The following is a 21,626-nucleotide window of genomic DNA, read 5'->3' on the forward strand; positions in this document are numbered from 1 at the left end:
TTTTTTTTGTCAGGGTACCTGCATCAGCTTTGATATCATTAGTTTTTCTAAATTTTGGGGATTTCATGATAAATTATTATTATTTAACAACATATTTTGATGATATTATATTTGACATATTTTGATGATATTATTTTTACTTAGGAGCTGTTTGGGAGTGCTGTTAAAAATTGTTGTGCGGTCAGAAAAGTGCTGATAAAAAAAGTGCTGTCGTAGAAATCAGAAAACTGTTTGGTAATTTTTTGATATTTGCTTATTTTTGAATTGTAATAAATAAAAAATAACTTTTTTGGTGGGTTTGGATAGTGAAATTTGTAATAGCTTTCTGCAAAAGCTGAAAACTACTTTTTCCAAAAGCATGTGAAGACCTGCTTTTTCTAAAAGCAGCTTTGCAGTTAAAAATTGCTGTTCAAAAAAACTGTTTTCAGATTTACTAAATAATTTTTCACCTGTTTTCAGCAAAAAGTTGCTGTTGCTGTCTGCAACAGCAACCCCAAAGAATACTTTAATCGGATACAATGCCGCAATCGAGCTTATTCGAGCTAAATAATTTGATTAAGTGAAGGCACTTGAGCAGGCAAAGAGCATAGTGGGAGTGGGTCCGAATCCAAGAATGTGCTCAATCGGAGCATCATGCAGTAGCTACCGTCCCACATGGTGGGGAACAACTACGTCGTTTTAGACGTCTTCTTCTCCATCATCTACATTAACAAGGCTACTAGCAGTTGTTTTGTTTGACCAAACACTCGGGATTAAATTAAAGTCTGGACTCCAGCTCAACCACTTAACTTTTCTCATTTATTGACACCGCAGGGCCCAGAATGAATTCCACGATTTGTGTATCTGTAATCCAATAAATTTGGGCTTTAATACACATGTGTACGTATCGAGCCCAAAACTTGTAAGCCAGGCCTGTCCAATATGGATCATATTCTTGCAGGCAACTTATTCTTTCTCTGACTGGTAAATTGAACACGAACATAAATATAAAGGTGCTGAGAATTAGCGTTAGCGGGGAATTGTTAGCGAATAAATCAGCGAATTAAATTAGATGTTTTGACTAGTTGTGATTGAAGTAGATATTTTGATCATTATATTGAATTAGCACCCATTATGTTGTCAAGCACTTTGATAGAAAACTTTAATCTGACAATGGTCCTGTTTGTTTAAGAGAAGCAGAAGCTTCTACTTCTGGCTTCTGCTTTTCTTGACCCGTTTGTGTAAAAAAGCAGAAGCACTTTTAAGAAACCGAGAATGCTAGATTCTCTCTCACAGCTTCTGTTTCTTTTCCAAACACTTTATTAATTTATTTACTTCTCAGTTCTGCTCCACTTCTCTAGTTTAAGCAAGAAGTTACTTCTTTTAAGCTTGTCCAAACGGCCCCAATATCTTTTTATCGAGCTGATGAGAAATCTTATCGATACGTCATTTGTTACCTCTTCCTCCTATATTTTCCCACTCGGGTTTTATATATCTGAGGACGGGCCGGACTAGGCTTATAATAACAGGACTAGAAAAGATGGGGAGAGCGTTTAGGTGAGGTAGAAGGCCCCAATGATTCAGATTCAGGGAGATCAATTTGAAATTTGTGACACTTTAAAACCATCCAGCAATATGAGAATCTTATTGATGAGAATGAAGAGTCCCAATAACATGCATAATGATAAAATTTTCACAGTTTCTCGAAGAATATTGTGAGGATCAGCTAGTCTGAGGGAAAACAGAAGAGCTTGAGTTGCAAGATGGTTTTCATGGAAGGCAGCAGTTCTAAGATAGATGCTGGCAGAGTAAGAATGCTTAAGAAGAAAAGATGAGAAAGAACTCTAACACGAACAAGAAGTTATTAGATCAGGGAAATGAGATGCAGACTGATGCCTGGATCAAGCACGAGCTTGAGAATGGCGCACAACTGGAGTCTGCCAATACCGATAAGCAGAGGAGGCAGCTATACATACTAGAACTTAAGATTATTTGTTGTACAGATAAGTTGATTATGATATGAAGAAATATGTAAGAGTTATTTACATTACACGAAAGGAAAGAACTATGGTTCTGTACAATGATCATCTATCTACATCAATAAACAAGAATTTCACAAGTGTTCTTTGTTCCGACTTTGTTATAACTACTGGACACTTTCTTCCCCTGCCGTACATCTAGTCCATGTTTACCTAAGCGCTTTCTTTTATTACTTCTTTTCAACAACGACATTGTTGTTTCTTTAAAAACTGAAGTCGAATTTCCCCCAAAATGTGTGCTATAGTGTAAAAGGTTTCAGTTTCTTGTCATATAACACTCTAATCTGTTTCATAAGCAGTAAAGACAGCCCCATTCATTGCAAAAGCTCTGGAAGCTTAACCATACACATACCTCGGAAATAGAGGCTGTAGTTCTCTAGATTGTGTGGTCTGACAGAACAGTTTCATGCTTGTTGTCGTTGCCGTTAAAGAATAACCTTAAAGCTGATTCATAAGCAGTAAAGACAGCCCCATTAACTACAAATGCTCTAGCAACTGCAGTTCCCAATCCTCGAAATAGGACATTATATCCTTCTTGTTTAACACTCTTCTGTAAGCAGTCAACAATACCATTGTACATTAGTGGAGATGATGGAGACTGAGCTTGAAGCCTGGTTTTAACAACATCTAGAGGGTAGCAGCATATCCAGCTTGCAACACCAGCAAGACCTCCTGCCATAAGCATTGTTTTGCAGGTTTCTTGGCCACTTTTTCGGCATCCAGGATGAAGCTGCTCTCGAACAAATTCATATTGCTGGAACAGTATATATATATACGTATATTACAGAATGTATATCACTAGTCTATTCTCAGATTTCCAGTCCCCTTCCTCTGTGTTAGCACCTCTGTATTTATAGGGCCTTTAGCACGTGACTTGCGCATGCTTGTTATCTGGACTTGTTCCTCCTTGGGCCGTTCTTATACTTCTGGGCCAAGGCCCAACCAAATGCTGGAACAGTATATATATATACGTATATTACAGAATGTATATCACTAGTCTATTCTCAGATTTCCAGTCCCCTTCCTCTGTGTTAGCACCTCTGTATTTATAGGGCCTTTAGCACGTGACTTGCGCATGCTTGTTATCTGGACTTGTTCCTCCTTGGGCCGTTCTTATACTTCTGGGCCAAGGCCCAACATTTGTCCCCCCCTCAAGTATAGGCTGATCTTTAGATGAGCCTTTGAACTGTCTTGGATTTCGGCCTGTTTTATAATTTGATTTAAAAAATAAAATTTTCAAATCTTTTCCTTTTTGCCTCCCTCTATCTTTATTTATTTATCACAAGGGAGAAGCTCTGTCATTTGCCAACCCTTTATCATGTCTTTCTCTCTAATATTTATAACTGAACTCATAGGCTTCTTCTGTCTTTGGGCTGGATTGTGACCTCACATTGAGTCCCTCCTGGAAGAGTGCAGATCTTTAGATGTGCAGTCCAATCTTTAGTCTTTGGGTAAATGAACCATTGTAAGGCTTTGCATGCCCTTTAAAGGATCCTCGACGAGCTAGTGAAGCGATTTAGTGAAGAGGCAGACAATTTTTTCCACTTGGTTCATCGGTTCAATATTTCAGCACTTCTATCTTCACCCTTCTTTCTGAAAAATGTCTTTGTCATCTCAAATTTTAGGCAGTTTGATGAGTTTTCATTTGTTTCCTGTTGACATATACATCGCGTATTTTTTCTGAAAATTTCAGTGCTTCATCGGTTTACTATTTCAACTGAAGCCGCTGAAGCGATGAGGCTGATCATTGAATCATTTTAGCGTCGGCTTCCTTGAGGCCTCCCGGAAGTATGCAGATCTTTAGATGTGCTTTTCAAAAAAGAGTACTGTTTCATAACCTTGGAAGTCATTGACGACTAGGGCTTCGGACGTTTGAGGAGCCGTGAAAGGAGGCAGAGGCGCTGAAGCGAAGAGGCCATTTGACGTAACTGAAGCTGTTGAAATAATGAACTAGAGCCGCTGAAGCGATGAGGCTGATCATTGAACCATTTTAGATGTATGCATATCTTTAGATATGCATTCCAATATAAAAAGAGTAACGTTTCAGCTGTTGTTGACAGAGATTGGAAATGTCATCGTCATGATGGAGAGGAGTACTCATGTCATCATCACAAGGAGTCTAAATATGTGATGAAGCCTCGATTTGAAGAGGCGGTGAAGATATCTCTTTCTGGGATTTATTTTTTCTTGAATTTCATTGAGGTCTCCACAACGTGACTTGGTGAAGTGTTTATCCACTGTAATATCATCGTCTAAGAGAGCTCTTAGAGTCCAAGAGTTGGACGCTCCAAGAATTGTAATTTGTATTGAAGGATACGTCAAAAACATGTCGTTTAAGAATTTGTAGCTTGTATTGAAGAATTGTAATTTGTATTGAAGAATTGTAATTTGTAATTTGTATTGAAGAATTGTAATTTGTAATTTGTATTGAAGAATTGTAATTTGTAATTTGTATTGAAGAATTGTAATTTGTAATTTGTAATTTGTAATTTGTATTGAAGAATTGTAATTGGACGCTCAAAGAGCAATTAAGCATGTTCCAAGAGTTGTATTTAAAGACGCTGCGCAAGTAGGACGCCTTACAAGCGGGACGCCTCACAATCGAGACGCCTCACAGGCATGGCACCTCACAGAGGAGCGCTTTAAAAATTTGGACGCTCAAGGAGCAATTAATAATGCTTCAATAATCGGACGCTCAAAGAGCAATTAGTAATGCTTCAAAAATTGGACGCTCAAAGAGCAATTGATAAAGTTTCAAAAATTGGACGCTCAAAAAGCAATTAATAATGCTCCAAGAGCTGTTAAGGATGCTTCGGGAACGCTTCACAGAGAAATGCTTCACAGGAAGCACGCTTCACAGATGGGACGCTTCACAAGCTGGATTTAACAACGCTTTAGGCTCTGACTTTTAAGGATGCTCCGTGAGTTAATTTTAAAACACTGATGAGCTGGTGAACTGATGAACTTCACGAGGTCTGTTAAGTTTTTTGGTTCAACAGTTTGCGAGAATGAGACACATGTCGGATCTCTGATCTTGGGGCGCGTAGTTCAGCCGCTGCGATGGCACATAGCTCCACAATATTGACAAAAGTTGAAGTCGTCGGGAACGGAGAACAAATTGTTCACGCCTATCTCAACAAACTGCACGTTGAGTGACGCCTCAACATCACTTCCGACGAGTTAAAGCTGATCAGAGTATTTGCAACTATCTGAACAGCGCCGTTCGGCGGTCACAGCTCCGATTTTTTTGTCTATTGTAGAGATGAAAAGTCTATGTGTGTGTTTTACAGATCTGAAAATTTTCTCGATCTAGCACTCTCGTCTTCCTCGCTTTCCATTGCCAGAAAACCTCGTCCTGAATTTCGTTTTCAGCGCTTGCCACAACTCTATGGAGCGAGGCGGCAAGTTGTTGAACCATTCAAGCGCTGTACTCTTGAGGCACGTACAATAGAAACAACACCTTGCTATTTCAGTGTGTCCAAAAAAGCTCATTCTTGCATCGAACATATTGATGAAGTCCAACGGATCAGTGGTTCCATCGAACTGCTCAATCGAGGGTATTTTCAAATGCCTATCTATTTTCGCATTCTCAATATCCTCCGATAATGGACTATCACCGGGGACCTCTAAGCCTCCAGACCGCGTCTTCACTAATTCCTTGAGAGCCGTTATTTTGGCTCACAACTTCACCACTTCTGACGAATGACCTTTACTTGAGCAATCCTTCTTCAATTCCTCATGCTCCGAACAATCATCTGCAGATGCTTTCTTCTTGCGTCAAAACGAGCTATACGAGCCAACCGAATCCTCCCTTCTAGAGCGTTCACTATACGCTAAACCTCGAAAGGAGGGTTCGTAATCCTCTGTTGGATACTCGGATGAAGCAACATGCTCATCCTTCTTTTCGCAAATTTCTTCCCATTTCTCAGCCGCATGCCTCTACTTCATCTGAAACTCTATCCATCTCCGGTCGCGGTCAAGGGCGTCAAGTTCGCTCTTGATCGCTTCACGGTTCAACTGCTCTCTGTTTTCAATCGCTTGCCTCTTCGCTTTGAGTTTTTCTAAGTGCAACCTCGCGTCACTGGTTAAAACCCTCTTGCCCTGCGGTGTTTCTACTAGTGTGCGTGCACGGCGATATCGCTTACCCCGTCCGCCAGTTGGATCTGAGTGAGCCGGACCACCGCGAGATTCACCTCCTCCTTCATTTTCAAACAACTTTTTTGGTCCAAACTTGTATGCTCTGGTTTTTCTTTCCTGGTTCACGAATACCTCACGTGTTTTTGGAACTTGATTTGTCTCGTTTACCTCCTCCGCCATGGCAGATTCTCCCCTCCTTCTAGCGCCAAATGCTGGAACAGTATATATATATACGTATATTACAGAATGTATATCACTAGTCTATTCTCAGATTTCCAGTCCCCTTCCTCTGTGTTAGCACCTCTGTATTTATAGGGCCTTTAGCACGTGACTTGCGCATGCTTGTTATCTGGACTTGTTCCTCCTTGGGCCGTTCTTATACTTCTGGGCCAAGGCCCAACACATATGTCAAAAAGTAGGCACCATACGAAGGAGCATCTCTTAGTACTGTGATGGTAAAACCTCGATAGATTCCCCGTAGCCCTTCCGCCCTGTATATGCCTTTGGCAACACTAGTAGGACCCTCAAGCTTCTGTACTTGTACAGCCTTGTTAGGGTCATTCCCCTGCAACTGTATTCGAATTTTAACAAGTTCAACAGGTGCCAGTATTAAGCTTTGTATGGCACCAGTTCCGAATCCTCCCAGCAAAACTCCTTTGTAAGACGGAGGGTCTGTGGGGTGAACTGATGAGTCACACGCTCGTGATAGCAGTGCATATGTCTGGAAAACCAACGCATTCTGCACTGGCAAATATTATTATCAATCAAGTTTAACTGCATCAAGTGAATACGTTTTTGGCAATATAATACAATTTAAGAAACAGAGACTACTTATTTGGTTAACAACACAATGTATAATCTCTATTTAATTATCGTAAGGCGGCAAGGAGGCTATAATTGGAGTCTTTTGTCTACGACTATATGACTGAGGCCTTCAGCCTGTAGATTTTGTTCTATGCTTTGATAATTTAGATGATAAACTCTCTCTAGGATGCTCTTTTTGAACGTTCTTCCTTGTTTAGGTATGGGCCGAACATATCTGTATGTGTAGGCCACAAGGGGGCAATGCAGGAGTCTCACACAATACAGCCGAAAATTACCAATCAATCTCAAAAGCGAAAGGTCCATAATTTGAACTTTGGGATCATCTCGAGAATAATATATGCAACTGCTAAAGAGAAACATTTCTGAAATAATACTATATAAAAGGTTCATAAACAAATGGTGTTAAGTTACTACTCCAAGACCTTAAATTGGACACTGAAGTTGAACAATGTCCTACAGGTGATCCGCTATGATATACTGACCACTGGTTCAATCCCTAAAACAGGTTTTTTTGAGTAAGTTGGCGTATCAACATCAGACCTTAGTAACATACAGTATCAATTTATTCTCCCATTACGTTAAGATTATTGGAACACAATTACTTCTAAAAAGGGGGTGATCCTAATTCCTAATGACAGCTGCTCTTAACATGTCATACAATATGTAATTAGTACTTAGACACTCATGTTAATCACGAAAAGTACTTAGACACTCATGTTAATTCTCACTAAGATTCAAGCTCCTGCCCTTAACCTCTTGTTTGATCACTTTTAAACAGAAATGTTCCACACCTCTCCCCTCTCCCTAAGTCATCACCAATCACCCCAACATAATCTTATATTATTAAACATCCCTCTCAATCGTACGGAATTCTGATACCATGTTAAGTAACCGGCCAACAACATCTTTTATTTTTCACACAGATCATCCTAGTCACGAACAACTTATACTATCTTCCTAAATTCAATGAAATTAGAGAGGCAAAAATCAGCAAATCACCATCTAACATAAAGGATCATGCAATATAAATCAGTTTTATTCTAAAAAACAACCTGAATAGTAACAGAAGCCAAGGGTGCACCCATGCCTCTGTACAGACCATTAAGACCATCTTTCTCAACAACATTCCTGAAGATACTCAGCGCCGTCCTGGACCCACCACCACCTTGCTGCTGCCGTATCCTCACCGTGTCTAGCGGATATCCGGACACTATTCCGGCGACCCCACCAAACCCTCCGGCCACAAACTCTTTCCCCCAGCTATTGGCAAGAAACTCCGGCCAAAAATCCATTCCTACCCTATATGTATTTATCTATCTTTTTGCTATTGTCATATGTTTTTTTTATCAAGACAGCTATATTTTCGCGGGGTTTGCGAGAATCTCGCTGGTCTTTGTGGCTGGGATTCTTCAGATGTGGAGATACTACATAATTGTAGCTAGAGTAGGAGTCTTTTTATTTGTCCTAAGATGGTTAAAAATGGATGAGAAGGTGATAAGTTATTTGAAGTTGCACATAAAGGAGATGAGGTGTTGGTAAGAAAGAAGAGCTATCACGATACTGTGTTTCTGGTTATGTCCGATTTATAATCCCACATGTCATCGTTTCTATAATTGATATTTAGCTTAAATATCAAATACGAGAGTGAAGGGTGCCTAACAATTAACTAAAAATAAAACCAGTTCGAGTGAGTCAAATTTTTCGTGACTTATTTGAATTCCGCGTATTCGGCCGGTAGTATATTTTGGGCTGTTGGATAATTAAGTTGGACATCGACAAACCTGCACACAAGGTTTAGGTTTGGAGCAACTCTAATAGCAATCATTTATTCATAAATACAGTATTAAATAGATGATAGCCTGAAATCTTTTGTTCATAAATATTAAATAAATGATGCCTAAAAATTATTTAGATAACGATTAAGAATTTTGAGATGTGCTAATGATTCAGGGTATCATTTTTTAAGATACATTACATAAATGTAAGTTTTAGGAGCACATTTAGGTAACTCATTGGACTTACTCTTAGAGGATCTTTCCGGTTTGGGGAGAGAAGCAGGAGCTACTTCTTGCTTCCTTTTCTTGACCGGTTTGTCTAAATAAGTAAGAAGATCAAATTTTTCCGATAATGTTAATGTCTACTCCCTTTAGTCCGGTCCGGACATTTGACTTTTTATCGATAACAAATCGATATTTTTGTAATTTTTTTCTAAATAAAAATATAACATAAACATTTTTATTTAAAAGAAAAAAATTTAAAAAAAATAACTAATTTTAAACATTTGATCAAATCTCCTAAAAATATATGTAAAAATCAAACGCCTTATATAATTGACTAAAGTAAGTGTTTTTATGTCAGGGTATCAAATTGCAAGACCCCAACGGTGCCAGAAGCGAAGCCACCGGCCCACCGCCGACCCATGCTATTTTGCGGGGACTGCAACTGTTCTGTGACTGGTACTCCATTAAAAGAAAAGTCCAACGAAATTCTCGGGGAGTGGGCACAAGTAGGTTCCTACGTAAACCATTTTTAACGTGCATACGCAACAAACTTTCAGATGCAACGGGATTCAGGCCCTGCTCCTTTTACCTTTCCCAGCAAAATTAGCAACAAAATAAAACATTTAATCGCAAAAATTCTTAAAAAGTTATTCCGAAACCACAAATGAGGATCAAGATGAAATAAGTATATAAATTTAAATGAATGATCGTAACGCTAAAATACGTAAGTGAGCCGAAAATTTGGAAAAAGAATTACTACATGCATCCATTCAAAATGATAGGCGGTTTATATTTTGGAAAATGTTAGATATATAAAAAAAAAATCCTAAAATTTCAAAAATTTCACATGTCTATCTTCTAATGGATATCGAGACAATAAATAGACATTGACTCCGGAACAATTACATTAACCTCACTAATATAATCATCCCAAATTGGTACGACGTCTACTTGGCAGCATTTTTAGAAAATTAATTTAGGATAGCCAACATTGTCTCTAGTTTTTTTGCACGCATTTGAGATGTCAAAAAAAAAGTATTTTTATATATTATATTTCAATTTTTTGAATAAAATTAGATGTTAAACCTCCTTTTAGAAAAAGAAATATCTTAAAATAATATATAATTTCTTTTATATCTCGAATTATGTGAAAAAATTAAAATAATTATTATTTGGAATGAACGAAGGATATTAGAATGTCATGCAATTCATGTTTAGGTGTTAGATGCGTATGTTTACGATTGACATCATCTCAAAATTTCCAAGCAACTCGCGTATCTGTAATCTGTAATAAGAGAATAGGAGCATGTGACTGATCATAATTTAAAATTGCGATATCACAATCTATAGCGTCACCGAAAAGAAAATCATAGTGCGTCCTATCCAATATCCATAAATACATTTTTATAAGAAAGAAATGCCGTGTCACATCGCATTTGCCCCTCGTTTGATATGACAACCTAGTATAAGAATATATACATCCATTAATATTAAACATGTCGGGTGGAATATACTCCAACGTTGATTATCAGGGTTATGTATACGTGCAATCATTCATTCACAAATCAAATAATATTACTCCCTCCGTCCCCCTCAATTGTTTACATTGGAGGGGGACACGGAGACCAAGACAATGTATGAAAAATGAGTAAAGTTAGATGAAAAGTGGGTAAAGTGGTAGGAACTACCAATATTTAATAATAGATTTGAGATAGTGGAGGAAAATAGTGGGTGTGATAGTAGTTTTTATTGTTAAATATGAGATAGTAGAGGAAGATAGTGGGTGTAATGATGAGAAAAATTTACTATTTATAGTAATGTAAAGAAATGAGAGGGACATCCCAAAATAGTAACGGTAAAGAAATGAGAGGGACAGAGGGAGTATTCATTTAAAATACAGATATTTTATTCATTCAAATTAATCACATATATTATTCACATATTAATCGTTCAGATTTATCAAATAACTCATTATAAATAAATCAGGGCCGAGCCCTCACTCATTTCCACTTTTCATAAGCCTAGTTCCTCCCATTTAGGCTTTGCCTTTAAACGGGCACATTACAGTAAGAAAGAGTCCACAAAGTTAAATTGGATATGATACGGGCTGACAACATCAAAGCTTATGATTTTGGGCTCAAAGAAGCCGAAAAGTATTTAAATTGGGCTTTACAGAATATGAAAAGAGCAACGAACCATGAAACAGACCATTATAAAACTCACGCAGAAACATCTTTTTCAAAGAAACAAAAGAAAGTGAAGTTGAATATTTGTATATTGCTAAATTTACATGTACCTAATTATTTGACTAATTTTTCCAAATATGATATTAATATTTTATTTCTTGTTTAATATAAATAAACAAGTCATCTGATAATGAATGTCCATTGTCCGATATTAGTTTTTCAAGTTGAGAAATGTGTAACCGAAGAGCCTTGAAATAAATAATAAGAAATCTTATTTTTCATAAATAAAAACTTATTTTTGAAAAAAATACATAAAATCCTATTTTTACTGAAATAGAATCTTATTTTTTTTAATTAAATCTCTTCATATTTATATCCAAAAAATTATAAAAAAAATACTTCCCTTAAAAGAATGTTAAATACTTATTTCTCATCTAAGTGGTTACCAAACAGGGCCGATGAATATTGAAGTCGAGAAATCAAGAAATGTTTAACCGACTAGCAGTCTAGCATTGAAATAAATAATACAAGGTATATGTATGTCTCGTATGAGCTCACAGCCGCAAAGTTGAGAAAATTCATCTAAGGGTCTGTTTGGGATTGCTGTTGAAAATTGCTGTTGCTGTGAGTAAAATTTAATAACACCATAAAGATATAACCTTAAAATTCATTTAAACAATATTTATTTCAAATGTTTTCATTTAAATATTTATTAGAAAAAATTCAACAATCATCATGTGTAGCCAACAATAATCCCAGAATATAATAAAACATGTGTTATATATGTGTTTTGTTATTTTGTTTTAAGGGTAAACAGCTATAATATATTTTATAAAAAATAGTTGCTTGTGTCAGGGTTTGATGTTGGGGTCTGTAACAACTGCGCGCAACAGCTGCTTTTGTGAAAAGCAGGGGTATACCAGCTTTCTGTAAAAGCTGCTTTTGGACAAAAAGTGTGGTTAGAAAAAGCTGTTTTAGACTTTACCAAACACTTTTTTACAGCGGTTTGAGAAAAAGCTGCTGTTGTGGTTTGGAACCACAACCCCAAACAGGCACTAAGTTTGTCTAAGTAAGTGTGTTTGCATATTCGCTAAACTAGATTAGACATCATATGCCAGATTATTTTATAATTATAATTTCTTTAATCAAATTCGAGAAAAATAATTTTATGATGATATTCATTAATATTATTTTATGAAAATCAAATTTTAATTATGAGATCACAATAATTAAATAAGTGCTTAAAAATCTAGTAATAAATAATAGAAAGTTTAGTGAATAATGTGCATTAAATAATATAAAATAAATTAATATTAGAAAATAAAATCAAAAAATGAAAAATAAAATAGGAGAGAGAATTAGTGGAGGATGAGAAATAAACATCAGATAGAGTCACCGAAGAATGATACATAATTAGTAGAGTAAAATAAAATAAAATAAAATATAGTTATTTTAAAATTTAAAACTAATAATAAATTGACATAATGTCGTTTTGTCACCTTGGATGATATTAGTGGTTCTTTATTTATATTTTAGTATATAGAAAGATATTATAAAAATAATAGCACAACGATTCACATTGTCATGTTCTCATGCTTGTTGTACTAACTTTTGAACTTTGAAATTCCAACACATTATAGTTTTGAAATTATCTTAGATATATATAATTGGTTGGAAAAAAAAATCAAATTAAATTACAACAGTACTAATTCTACAGTCATCTAAAATTATAAAAAAGCCTCTAAAACATATACTGTAATGATTTGCCGGAAACTTTATAATCTTAAATAATAAGTCGGTTAATGTTCATAAACCTTAAATCGGGTAATGTTCTTTAGCAGCAAATTCCTTAAAGATGAGAGTTGAAACACATACGTTATGTTTGTAACTCAACACTGCATACATATCCAAACCCGTTTACATATTCCACCTGCCTTAACATAGCAGTTTCATAGCAAGACTGTAAGTACACGCGTCCAAGTTCGCCAATGCATGAAACTAACCATGCAGGTGCATTTAAGTACTAAATACTTATTTCATCATCTGGTATGAGCTCATGTAAGCTGCAAAGTTGAGTAAATTCATCTCCTCCACTCATTTTCCCTTAAATACACAGAGTACTCTAGGCAACTCCTCCCGCAAAATAAGTCTTTCGTTGAATAAAAACTCCCCAAGATCCTCTTCATCTTCTTTACAAGTAAATCGCGTCCAACTTAATTCAAGCAAAAATGGTACGATAGATCATAGTATGTGATGTTCAATTAGTATATATTGAGGTTGGTCATCGCAATTTAAGTTTAGTTATGAATATACTATGACATGGAGATTTTTTGAGTGCAGGTTATGATCGTGTTTGGATCACTTGCAAGATTTGCTGTTGCATTTTTGACGGAACCACTGGCAACTGTAACTACTGTGTTGTATAGAGGCGATTTTCTTCCTCCAGACGCGAGGGTTCGATTCCGTGGTCTGATTCGTGAGGATCTGCTAAAACCAGATTGCCACGTAGTTCACATCATGGCCAACACCTTGAAAATGGTCTGGTAGATTGATCGATGTTTTGTCCCTGGCCCAACAAACGCACTGTTACTTGTTTTGCATAGTTATATCTTAATAAATGGTTGTGTTAGATTTCATTTAACTATATGTTTGTTAAAGCAAGAGTGAACTCTGTTGTGTAATAATTAGTATCATAAGCAAGTGTAATTACAGCCTTCTTGTAAATTAAAATTTTGGTTTTGTTTTCATTTATTACATAATATCATTACAATAGTACTATACTATACTGTATAACTTGGTCTGGTATATGGGAGGCAAAGGAAGAAGTAAAAAAGGGCTTGAGATGGGTACTCGGGGATGGACAAACAAATAACATCGCTACAGATAAATGGCTGAGGGGCAAGGAAGATTTTTGTGTCGATCGAGAGAGAGTTACTGCAGATCTTAATTTGAAAGTGTGCGAATTCTTTGAGGAGAATGGAAAACAATGGGATGAGACCAAGGTTAGGATGTACTTTAGCAATGCTGATGCAGAAGCTATTCTAAATACCCGTATGTTGTGTTTGGTTGGGGAGAATAGAATGGAATGGAATTGAATGAGTAAAATCACTTGAAATTAATAGAGATAGGAAGGGAGTTTTGAAATAAATTTAAGTGAGTGCAAAATTGCTATGATGAGATTTGAGAAGAAATTGGGGGTAGGAGAGAATGGAACATTCCATCTCAAATTGAAAGTATGATTTCTAGCACATAATGTAAGGAATGGAATGGAAAAAGGAATGAAATTTGTTAACAAATGTCCATAATATGATTCATTTTTCATTCCATTCCTTCCGGAATCATTCACCCCAACCAAACACAACAGTATACTACAAATTACAGAATGGCGTGAAGCGAACAAGAAGAAAAACCAAGCTACGGCAGCTCAGAGACTACAAAGGGCAGTACATCACAGGAAAGACAATGAGGTTTGTAGGATGTGTGCAGGTGGTGGAAGCAGAGATGGTTGGCATTCTTAAAGCTCTTTTATGGCTAGAAGATTTACCATTTACTGATATAGCAATTGAGAGTGATTCACTACTTAGTGTATCTGCAGTAAACAAAGAGCACCTGAACTATCTTGAGCTGGGGACTTTAGTGCAGCAATGCAAAACTATGATATCCAGAGCAGAAGTAGGATTTCAGTAATTTATTTTAGAAAGCGGGCAAACAAGGCGGCGCATATCATGGAATTCCTTCAGAGCTTAATAGCTTCATTATTAACTCATCTCCTCAGTGTGTTGGAGAAAATTTTGTTGGACATTTCGTTGATTTAATGAAAATCGCTTTTAATCAAAAAAAGAAAACAATACTATACTGTAATATATGTACGCTATTTAACGATTTTTGTAAGCAATATCAAATTAATTGCGATATATAGATTCACATCTTTACAAGAATAACGCAAATACTTTTTTATCTATCATCGTCATATTATCATAATTTTTTGTCCGTTATTGTCATAATATTAATATTAGTATTATCGTATTCTCTTAATATTAGTCTATCGTCATACTAATATCATCGTCATCAACAAATTATTATATTCCTTTTCTTGTCGTTATATTATCGTGTTATATTTACTTGTCCGCGAACCGTCGCACTTTTTTATAAGTATTCTTTTTAATATCATTGTATACTTATTGTCTGTGGATATATTATCTTATTGTTTTCTATCCATAATCTTATCCACATATATATAATATATATAATATATATAATATCATATGTTTTTTTTAATATATTGCTATATTCTCGTTATATGTCCATGCCTTGTTATATCAACTTTCGATTTTCGTAATTTCAACGCTTTATATTTTAAAATTAATTTAAATAAGAAAAATTCTTAATGCACATTGGGTACAAAATTTTCATAAAATGATATTTGTTAACTTTTGATTAAAAAAAATCCTCATATATACATTAATAACACTATTTAAAATATCTCACCTCCATTATCATCATTTTATATAAATTTTGTATCCAATTTTACGCATATATCACTACTATTTAATAATAGTAAGTCAGTTACTTGTTCCTAAGCAACAAAGTCAAGAATTTTCACATAGAGATGAGTCTTGAAATAAATACTTTTGTTTGCATCTCTACTTGCATGCATATCCAAATCTCTATACATATTATATATATCTACACTAACATCTACTCCCACGATATACATCATATGTATATGAATCCATAGTTATCTGTTCGTAGTTGAAAGAAAAAGACGAAGAAGCTGTACACGCGTCCATTGTTTTAGAATGAATGCAACAAACAATGCAATTGCACTTGATTGCCAAACAGCTAGCCTTTTATCATCCCTCTGGAGGTAACAACAAAGTTGAGTAAATTCATCTCCACCGTTAATTAATTCGCATTTAAATACACAGACTCGTCTAACCAGCTCTCCTCGCAGAAGAAACAAGTGTTTGTGTTGAAGGAATTAAAATTCTCTGAGCTCTTCTGCAGGACTCTCCAAAATGGTACAATAAATTGTAGTATTGAATATAATTGTAGTATATATCCATGTCGATTTAAGTATTTGAGTTTAATTTTAATCGTGTCGTGTACTTTTGCAGCTGGGTATGATGAAATTACTGGTGGTCGGATCAGTAGCAGAATTTGTAACTGCGTTCTTGACAGAACCGTATGCCATTGTACTGCATCTGTTGAGTTCGGTGGCAATCTCTTTCTGCATAATGGATTATCTTAACTCACTTGACTTGTCACAAATGTTCTATTTATTTTCAGTATTTCAATGAACTTGTTTCATCTGTAACAAAGGAGGGACAGACATTAATTAGTAGTACAATCCAGGAGGATAAAGAGTGGTGAGAGTCGCTATTCAACTTTGTAGATCTGAAATTATGAAATAAATGAATAAATACATGTGTCTGCAATTGTAATGCTCTTTTCTTTATTTTGCTTAATTTACAAAATTTTACAGTGTATCAGAGCTCCTTGTTTTCTGAAATTCCAGAGTTAGAGCTGTGTTCATCTCTTGTTTATAGATCCCCTTGAATTGCAAGGTGACTATCATTCTTGGAGGTGATCAATGGCGATGCAACTGTTGTTAAAAAGATAATTTTTTTTTTCGAATTAAACTTGTGATGTGCACCTATTCATACAATCTCATCCTTATCGCTTGAGAGTTGAGCCACGTCTAAATTGGAATTTTTTTACCATCAAAAAATGAAATTTTAGATTTTAAATTTTTGTTATAAAATTATGACAATCTTTGTCGGTATTTAACCATTTTTTGTCTGAAGACAAGTAATATCAAACTAATTGAGACATTAGGTATTGTAACTTATACGTATAACATAAATATATTTCTAATTATTAGCATATTATCTTATTACTTTTATTGTCAGTATATTGTCATACGTCAGTTACCGTCAGCAGATTCACATTGTTTAATTAATAATGTCATCACAACATTGTCGGTTTTCTCGTTATTGATATATTATCATATTACAACATGTTGTCGTATTATATTAATTTTATTATTTGTTTATTGTCATGGTATTATATATGATTGTCAGCAGATAATCGTTTTTCTCGTTACAAGTAATACCATCACTTGATTGTTATTTTTCTTATCGTCAATATATTATCACACTACTGTGTCTTCATGATCGTCAGCCAATTATTAATTTTATCGTTACTAATATTATCATTTTTTGTCGATATATCACCAATCTACCGTACGTATCGGTTTTACTATCACTATTTTGTCATCATACTATTATAATTGTTCGTGTATGATTGTTTTCTACTCAAATACTTTTTTCATTTATTGTGATATTATCATACTATTATTATTATCATCATTATTTATATATGTCATGTTATATTAGTTTGCATCTTAGCGATTTATGCAAGTTATAACTTATAAGTGGTTAGGACAAAATCAGATTTGATATCATATTAAATTAAAATTACTAACTTTCCGATAATATCAAATTATAAAAATTCTTTAAATATATATAATAAATTTTTGATCACTTTACGATCTTCTATATTTGATATTGAATAAAATCATTAATTTCATAATAATATCATATTATATAATAGCCTTTAATATAGTATAATAATTTGTTGATCGTTTAAAATGTTTGCGGATCGATCGCTTTATAATCTTCTAAATTCTAGTATGGATGTTCTTAAATAAGAGTCATCGTCCCCGATCACGTCTATACTGGGACTTTTTTCAGCCAACGATCAAAGTTATAATATTTTTCTAACATGTCCAACATTTTTATAGCCGGAGGGGGTAAAATAATTATTTCGAATTGTCTTAGCTAAAAGAATTGTTATACTCCTGACGCCGGATATTCATCCAAAGTTCAGGATATAAGAGGTCCCCACCACGGGACCGGGACCCTTAAATATTGAGCAGTTACTTATTCTTAATTAACAAGTCGAGAAATTTCTTAAAGATGTTACTTGAAATAAATACGTTTTAATTGTATTTGTATCTTGCATGCATATCCGGATGTGTGTAATTCATGTACCAGATTTTTTTTATCTTAACTTAAAATAATTTATTAGTTTAAGTAAGAAATAATTCCTTATTTTATGAAAGACAAAGTGAGGTAAAACTAATTTTTAATTTATCAGTTTGGATAAATTTATGAAATTATATTTCCCTATCAAATTAGTTGGAAAAATCTGTATATAATAATAAAATTTATATTTTACTTTTTTAAAAAAATAATCATATACTTCTATGAAAATAAATTTCTCCTATCAAAGAAATTAGGATTTTTAATTTGTTAAAAGCATCTCGAATGACCTCTTTAAACAAGAGCAAGTCAAGAATTAGTTCTTGAATAGCCTCTTAGAAATCTTTAAAAAGTTAAGAGCCTACTCTCTTTTCTCTCTTTTAATGATCATCTAGTAACTCTTAGTTTTTTAATTGTGAATATAATCTCCAATTTTCTCTTTATTTTAGTTAACTTTTCACTCTCATTTATATAAAATAAATATAAATATGAATAAAGAGCTAAATAATATTGGAATTATCACGTTTTCGTATTACTCCCTAGAAATCATATTTTATATTATTGCTTAAGGAGGAGCACCATCATAGATGCTCTCATGCTCACTTGTACACAATATTTTCTGTTGCAATTCCATATATAGCTAGACGGAACTTGAAAGAAGAAAACGAAAAAGAAATACACGTGTCCCTCATTTTGGAATGCATGAAGCGATACATGCAGTTTCATGTGCTTACTAAGCAGCTAGCCTTTCATCATCTCCTTGGAAGCATCTCTTGCATGAGCTCACATAAGCCGTAAAGTTGAGTTATTTGTGAATACATCTCCACCGTCCATTTTCCTTTAAATACAAGACTCCTCTGGCCAACATCCTCATCACATAACAAACAAGAGCTCTTCTTGAAAACTCTCTGCCAAGTGAAATGGTACAATAGATCTTAGTATTGAATATCATAGTATTATAATTAATTAATCCATGTAGATTAAACTATATATCTTGAGTTTAATTCAGTAGTATTGTGTACTTTTGCAGGGTATGTTCTTGAGAATCATGCTTGGATCAATTGCAAGATTTGTAGCTGCATTTTTGCAGCAACCAGTTGGTCTCGTCATGACTGTGATAAATGCGGTGGCAAACTTCTGCAGCAGGACTCGAGCGTTCGAGATCGTTCTGTGGTTGGACAGGCTCTTCTTTAATCAGACAACCAGAGGCTTCATCCTCTGAAAGCCATGGAAATCATCTTGTCCCCGGCCTGCAACATCAGTTTCGTGTTTTTTCTATTATGTGTTGGACTATGTTTGTGTTGTTTTGGTGTGTAATATCTAAATAAATGGCTGTATTACACAGATTTCTGCTAGCTAGCTAGATCTGGTTACAGCAATACTTGAATAAAGAGTGTTTGTATGTTTGCCCTTTTAAGTTATGAAAATAATGGTTGTGTTAAAATAATGCCTTCTCGCTCATGATTTGATAATTTTCAAATAGATTGTTATTTGTGTTGTGTTTGATTGAGGTGAATGAAAATGTAAGGAGTTGGAAAAATTTGTATTATAATTTAGTTAAATGTTTAACAATTTCATTTCCTTTATCATTCTATTCCCGTCACCTAACAAGAGCTCAAACCTGCAAAGAAATGCTAAAATAGCATGATAGTTAATTATGTTGTCATAAATATTTTACTAAAATAGCATGATGTTAATTCGTCTAATATATATATAGCACCAAATATAGAATGTTATGTATTTACAACATCATTAAACAAGTTTAAAAAGGAGAAGAAAATAGTTTTCGTGTCAATGTATGAAAGAGGCCAATAACATCAAAATCACTTTGTGCTGTTAAATTATAAAAAATAACTACACTATTTTGAACATAACCAAAGGCCACTTATTTTTGAACAACAGGTTAAACAAATTTTTTTTATGATGAGTCTTGAAGTACATAAGTTTTGTTTATATGTCTACATTGCATGCATACAGTATTGGGTTCAGCTCGTCTAGGCCGATGCCCAGCGCCTCATTATTTTAAGGGTCACAAATTAATATATACATATACATATATAGGGATAATATCAAATAAAAACTTTTTTAAGTTACAAACTTATAAACTTTTATTTTGAATTTTTTTATTCTTCCATCGTGTTAATCCTTAGTTATAGAAAGTATTCATGTTGAAAATTCTTGAAAAAACATCACAATTTTTAAAAATAACGCATAAATAAATCGTGTATTCAACACATTTGTAACTGGAGTTCTACATCGGGTGTAGAACACTAATTATCATTGTGTTGAATATATTTATAAAGATGCTTAAACTATAACTCTGGGGTTTGGGTATAGTCTAAAAATATAAATATTGGTTATATAATACGTTTAATTTAGTTCTTACATTAATAAATGAGTTTATTTACTTCTCCAACACAATTTTAATTGATGTTCAACAAAATATCTCAAAAAATGTTGAACTCAAGTTATATATTTATTGAACAAAAAAAATTTGTAAGTTTGTATTTGAACCCTCCCATATATATATATATATATATATATATATATATATATATATATATATATATATATATATATATATATATATATATATATATATATATATATATTAATATTTTAATATGAGTCTATTTAATTACAATTTAAAAATTAAAAATTATAGTGGGACAACTATCATTACACAAGTATTTTACTCTAATAATAATAATAATCAAGTCAAGTATCTATTCACCCAAACAGCCACTTAAAATATATACAGGATCAATTCGGATCAGTAACGAGTCATCTTATCAAATATCACATATGCACTCATCCTGAGCCTTACTTCTCCATTCTCGTATCTAATCTCGTGATTATTCTTGTTCAATTCCTTGGTTTAGTTTTGATTTTTAGGGTTTTAATATGACGGGTAAAAGAAAGTTTGCATTCAGAAGTTCGAAAAGAAAAAAAAAAAAGAGAAGAAAAATTAAATTATAATTTTAATATGAGTCTATTTAATTATAATTTAAAAATTAAAAATTATAGTGGGCCAACTATCATTACACAAGTATTTTACTCTAATAATAATAATCAAGTCAAGTATCTATTCACCCAAACAGCCACTTAAAATATATACAAGATCAATTGGGATCAGTAACGAGTAATCTTCTCACATATCACATATGCACCCATCCTGAGCCTTGCTTCTCCATTCTCGTATCTAATCTCGTGATTATTCTTGTTCAATTCCTTGGTTTAGTTTTGATTTTTAGGGTTTTAATATGATGGGTAAAAGAAAGTTTGCATTCGGAAGTTCGAAAAGAAAAAGAAAAAAAGAGAAGAAAAACTTACACAATCTCTCAAAGGGTCCATGAATAGGTATGTGAAGCCTACATCTATTCTTGATGAATCTTTGCGTGCTGAAAATATTGT

At 34.1% G+C, this 21,626-nt stretch overlaps 1 protein-coding gene across 1 annotated transcript; it reads right to left on the minus strand.

Moving 5' to 3' along the window:
* Positions 1-2,007: 2,007 nt before the first annotated feature.
* On the minus strand, positions 2,008-8,590 carry LOC108221136 (mitochondrial arginine transporter BAC2). Its single transcript, XM_017395035.2, has 3 exons — positions 8,033-8,590; positions 6,559-6,894; positions 2,008-2,772 (listed from the first exon to the last, which is right to left on the minus strand). Exons 1-3 carry the CDS (start codon positions 8,270-8,272, stop codon positions 2,395-2,397), a joined length of 954 nt encoding a protein of 317 aa, XP_017250524.2. The 5' UTR covers positions 8,273-8,590; the 3' UTR covers positions 2,008-2,394.
* Positions 8,591-21,626: the final 13,036 nt, after the last annotated feature.

This window comes from Daucus carota, chromosome 5 (assembly GCF_001625215.2).
Source record: "Daucus carota subsp. sativus chromosome 5, DH1 v3.0, whole genome shotgun sequence".
In the NCBI taxonomy this organism is placed as follows: domain Eukaryota; kingdom Viridiplantae; phylum Streptophyta; class Magnoliopsida; order Apiales; family Apiaceae; genus Daucus; species Daucus carota.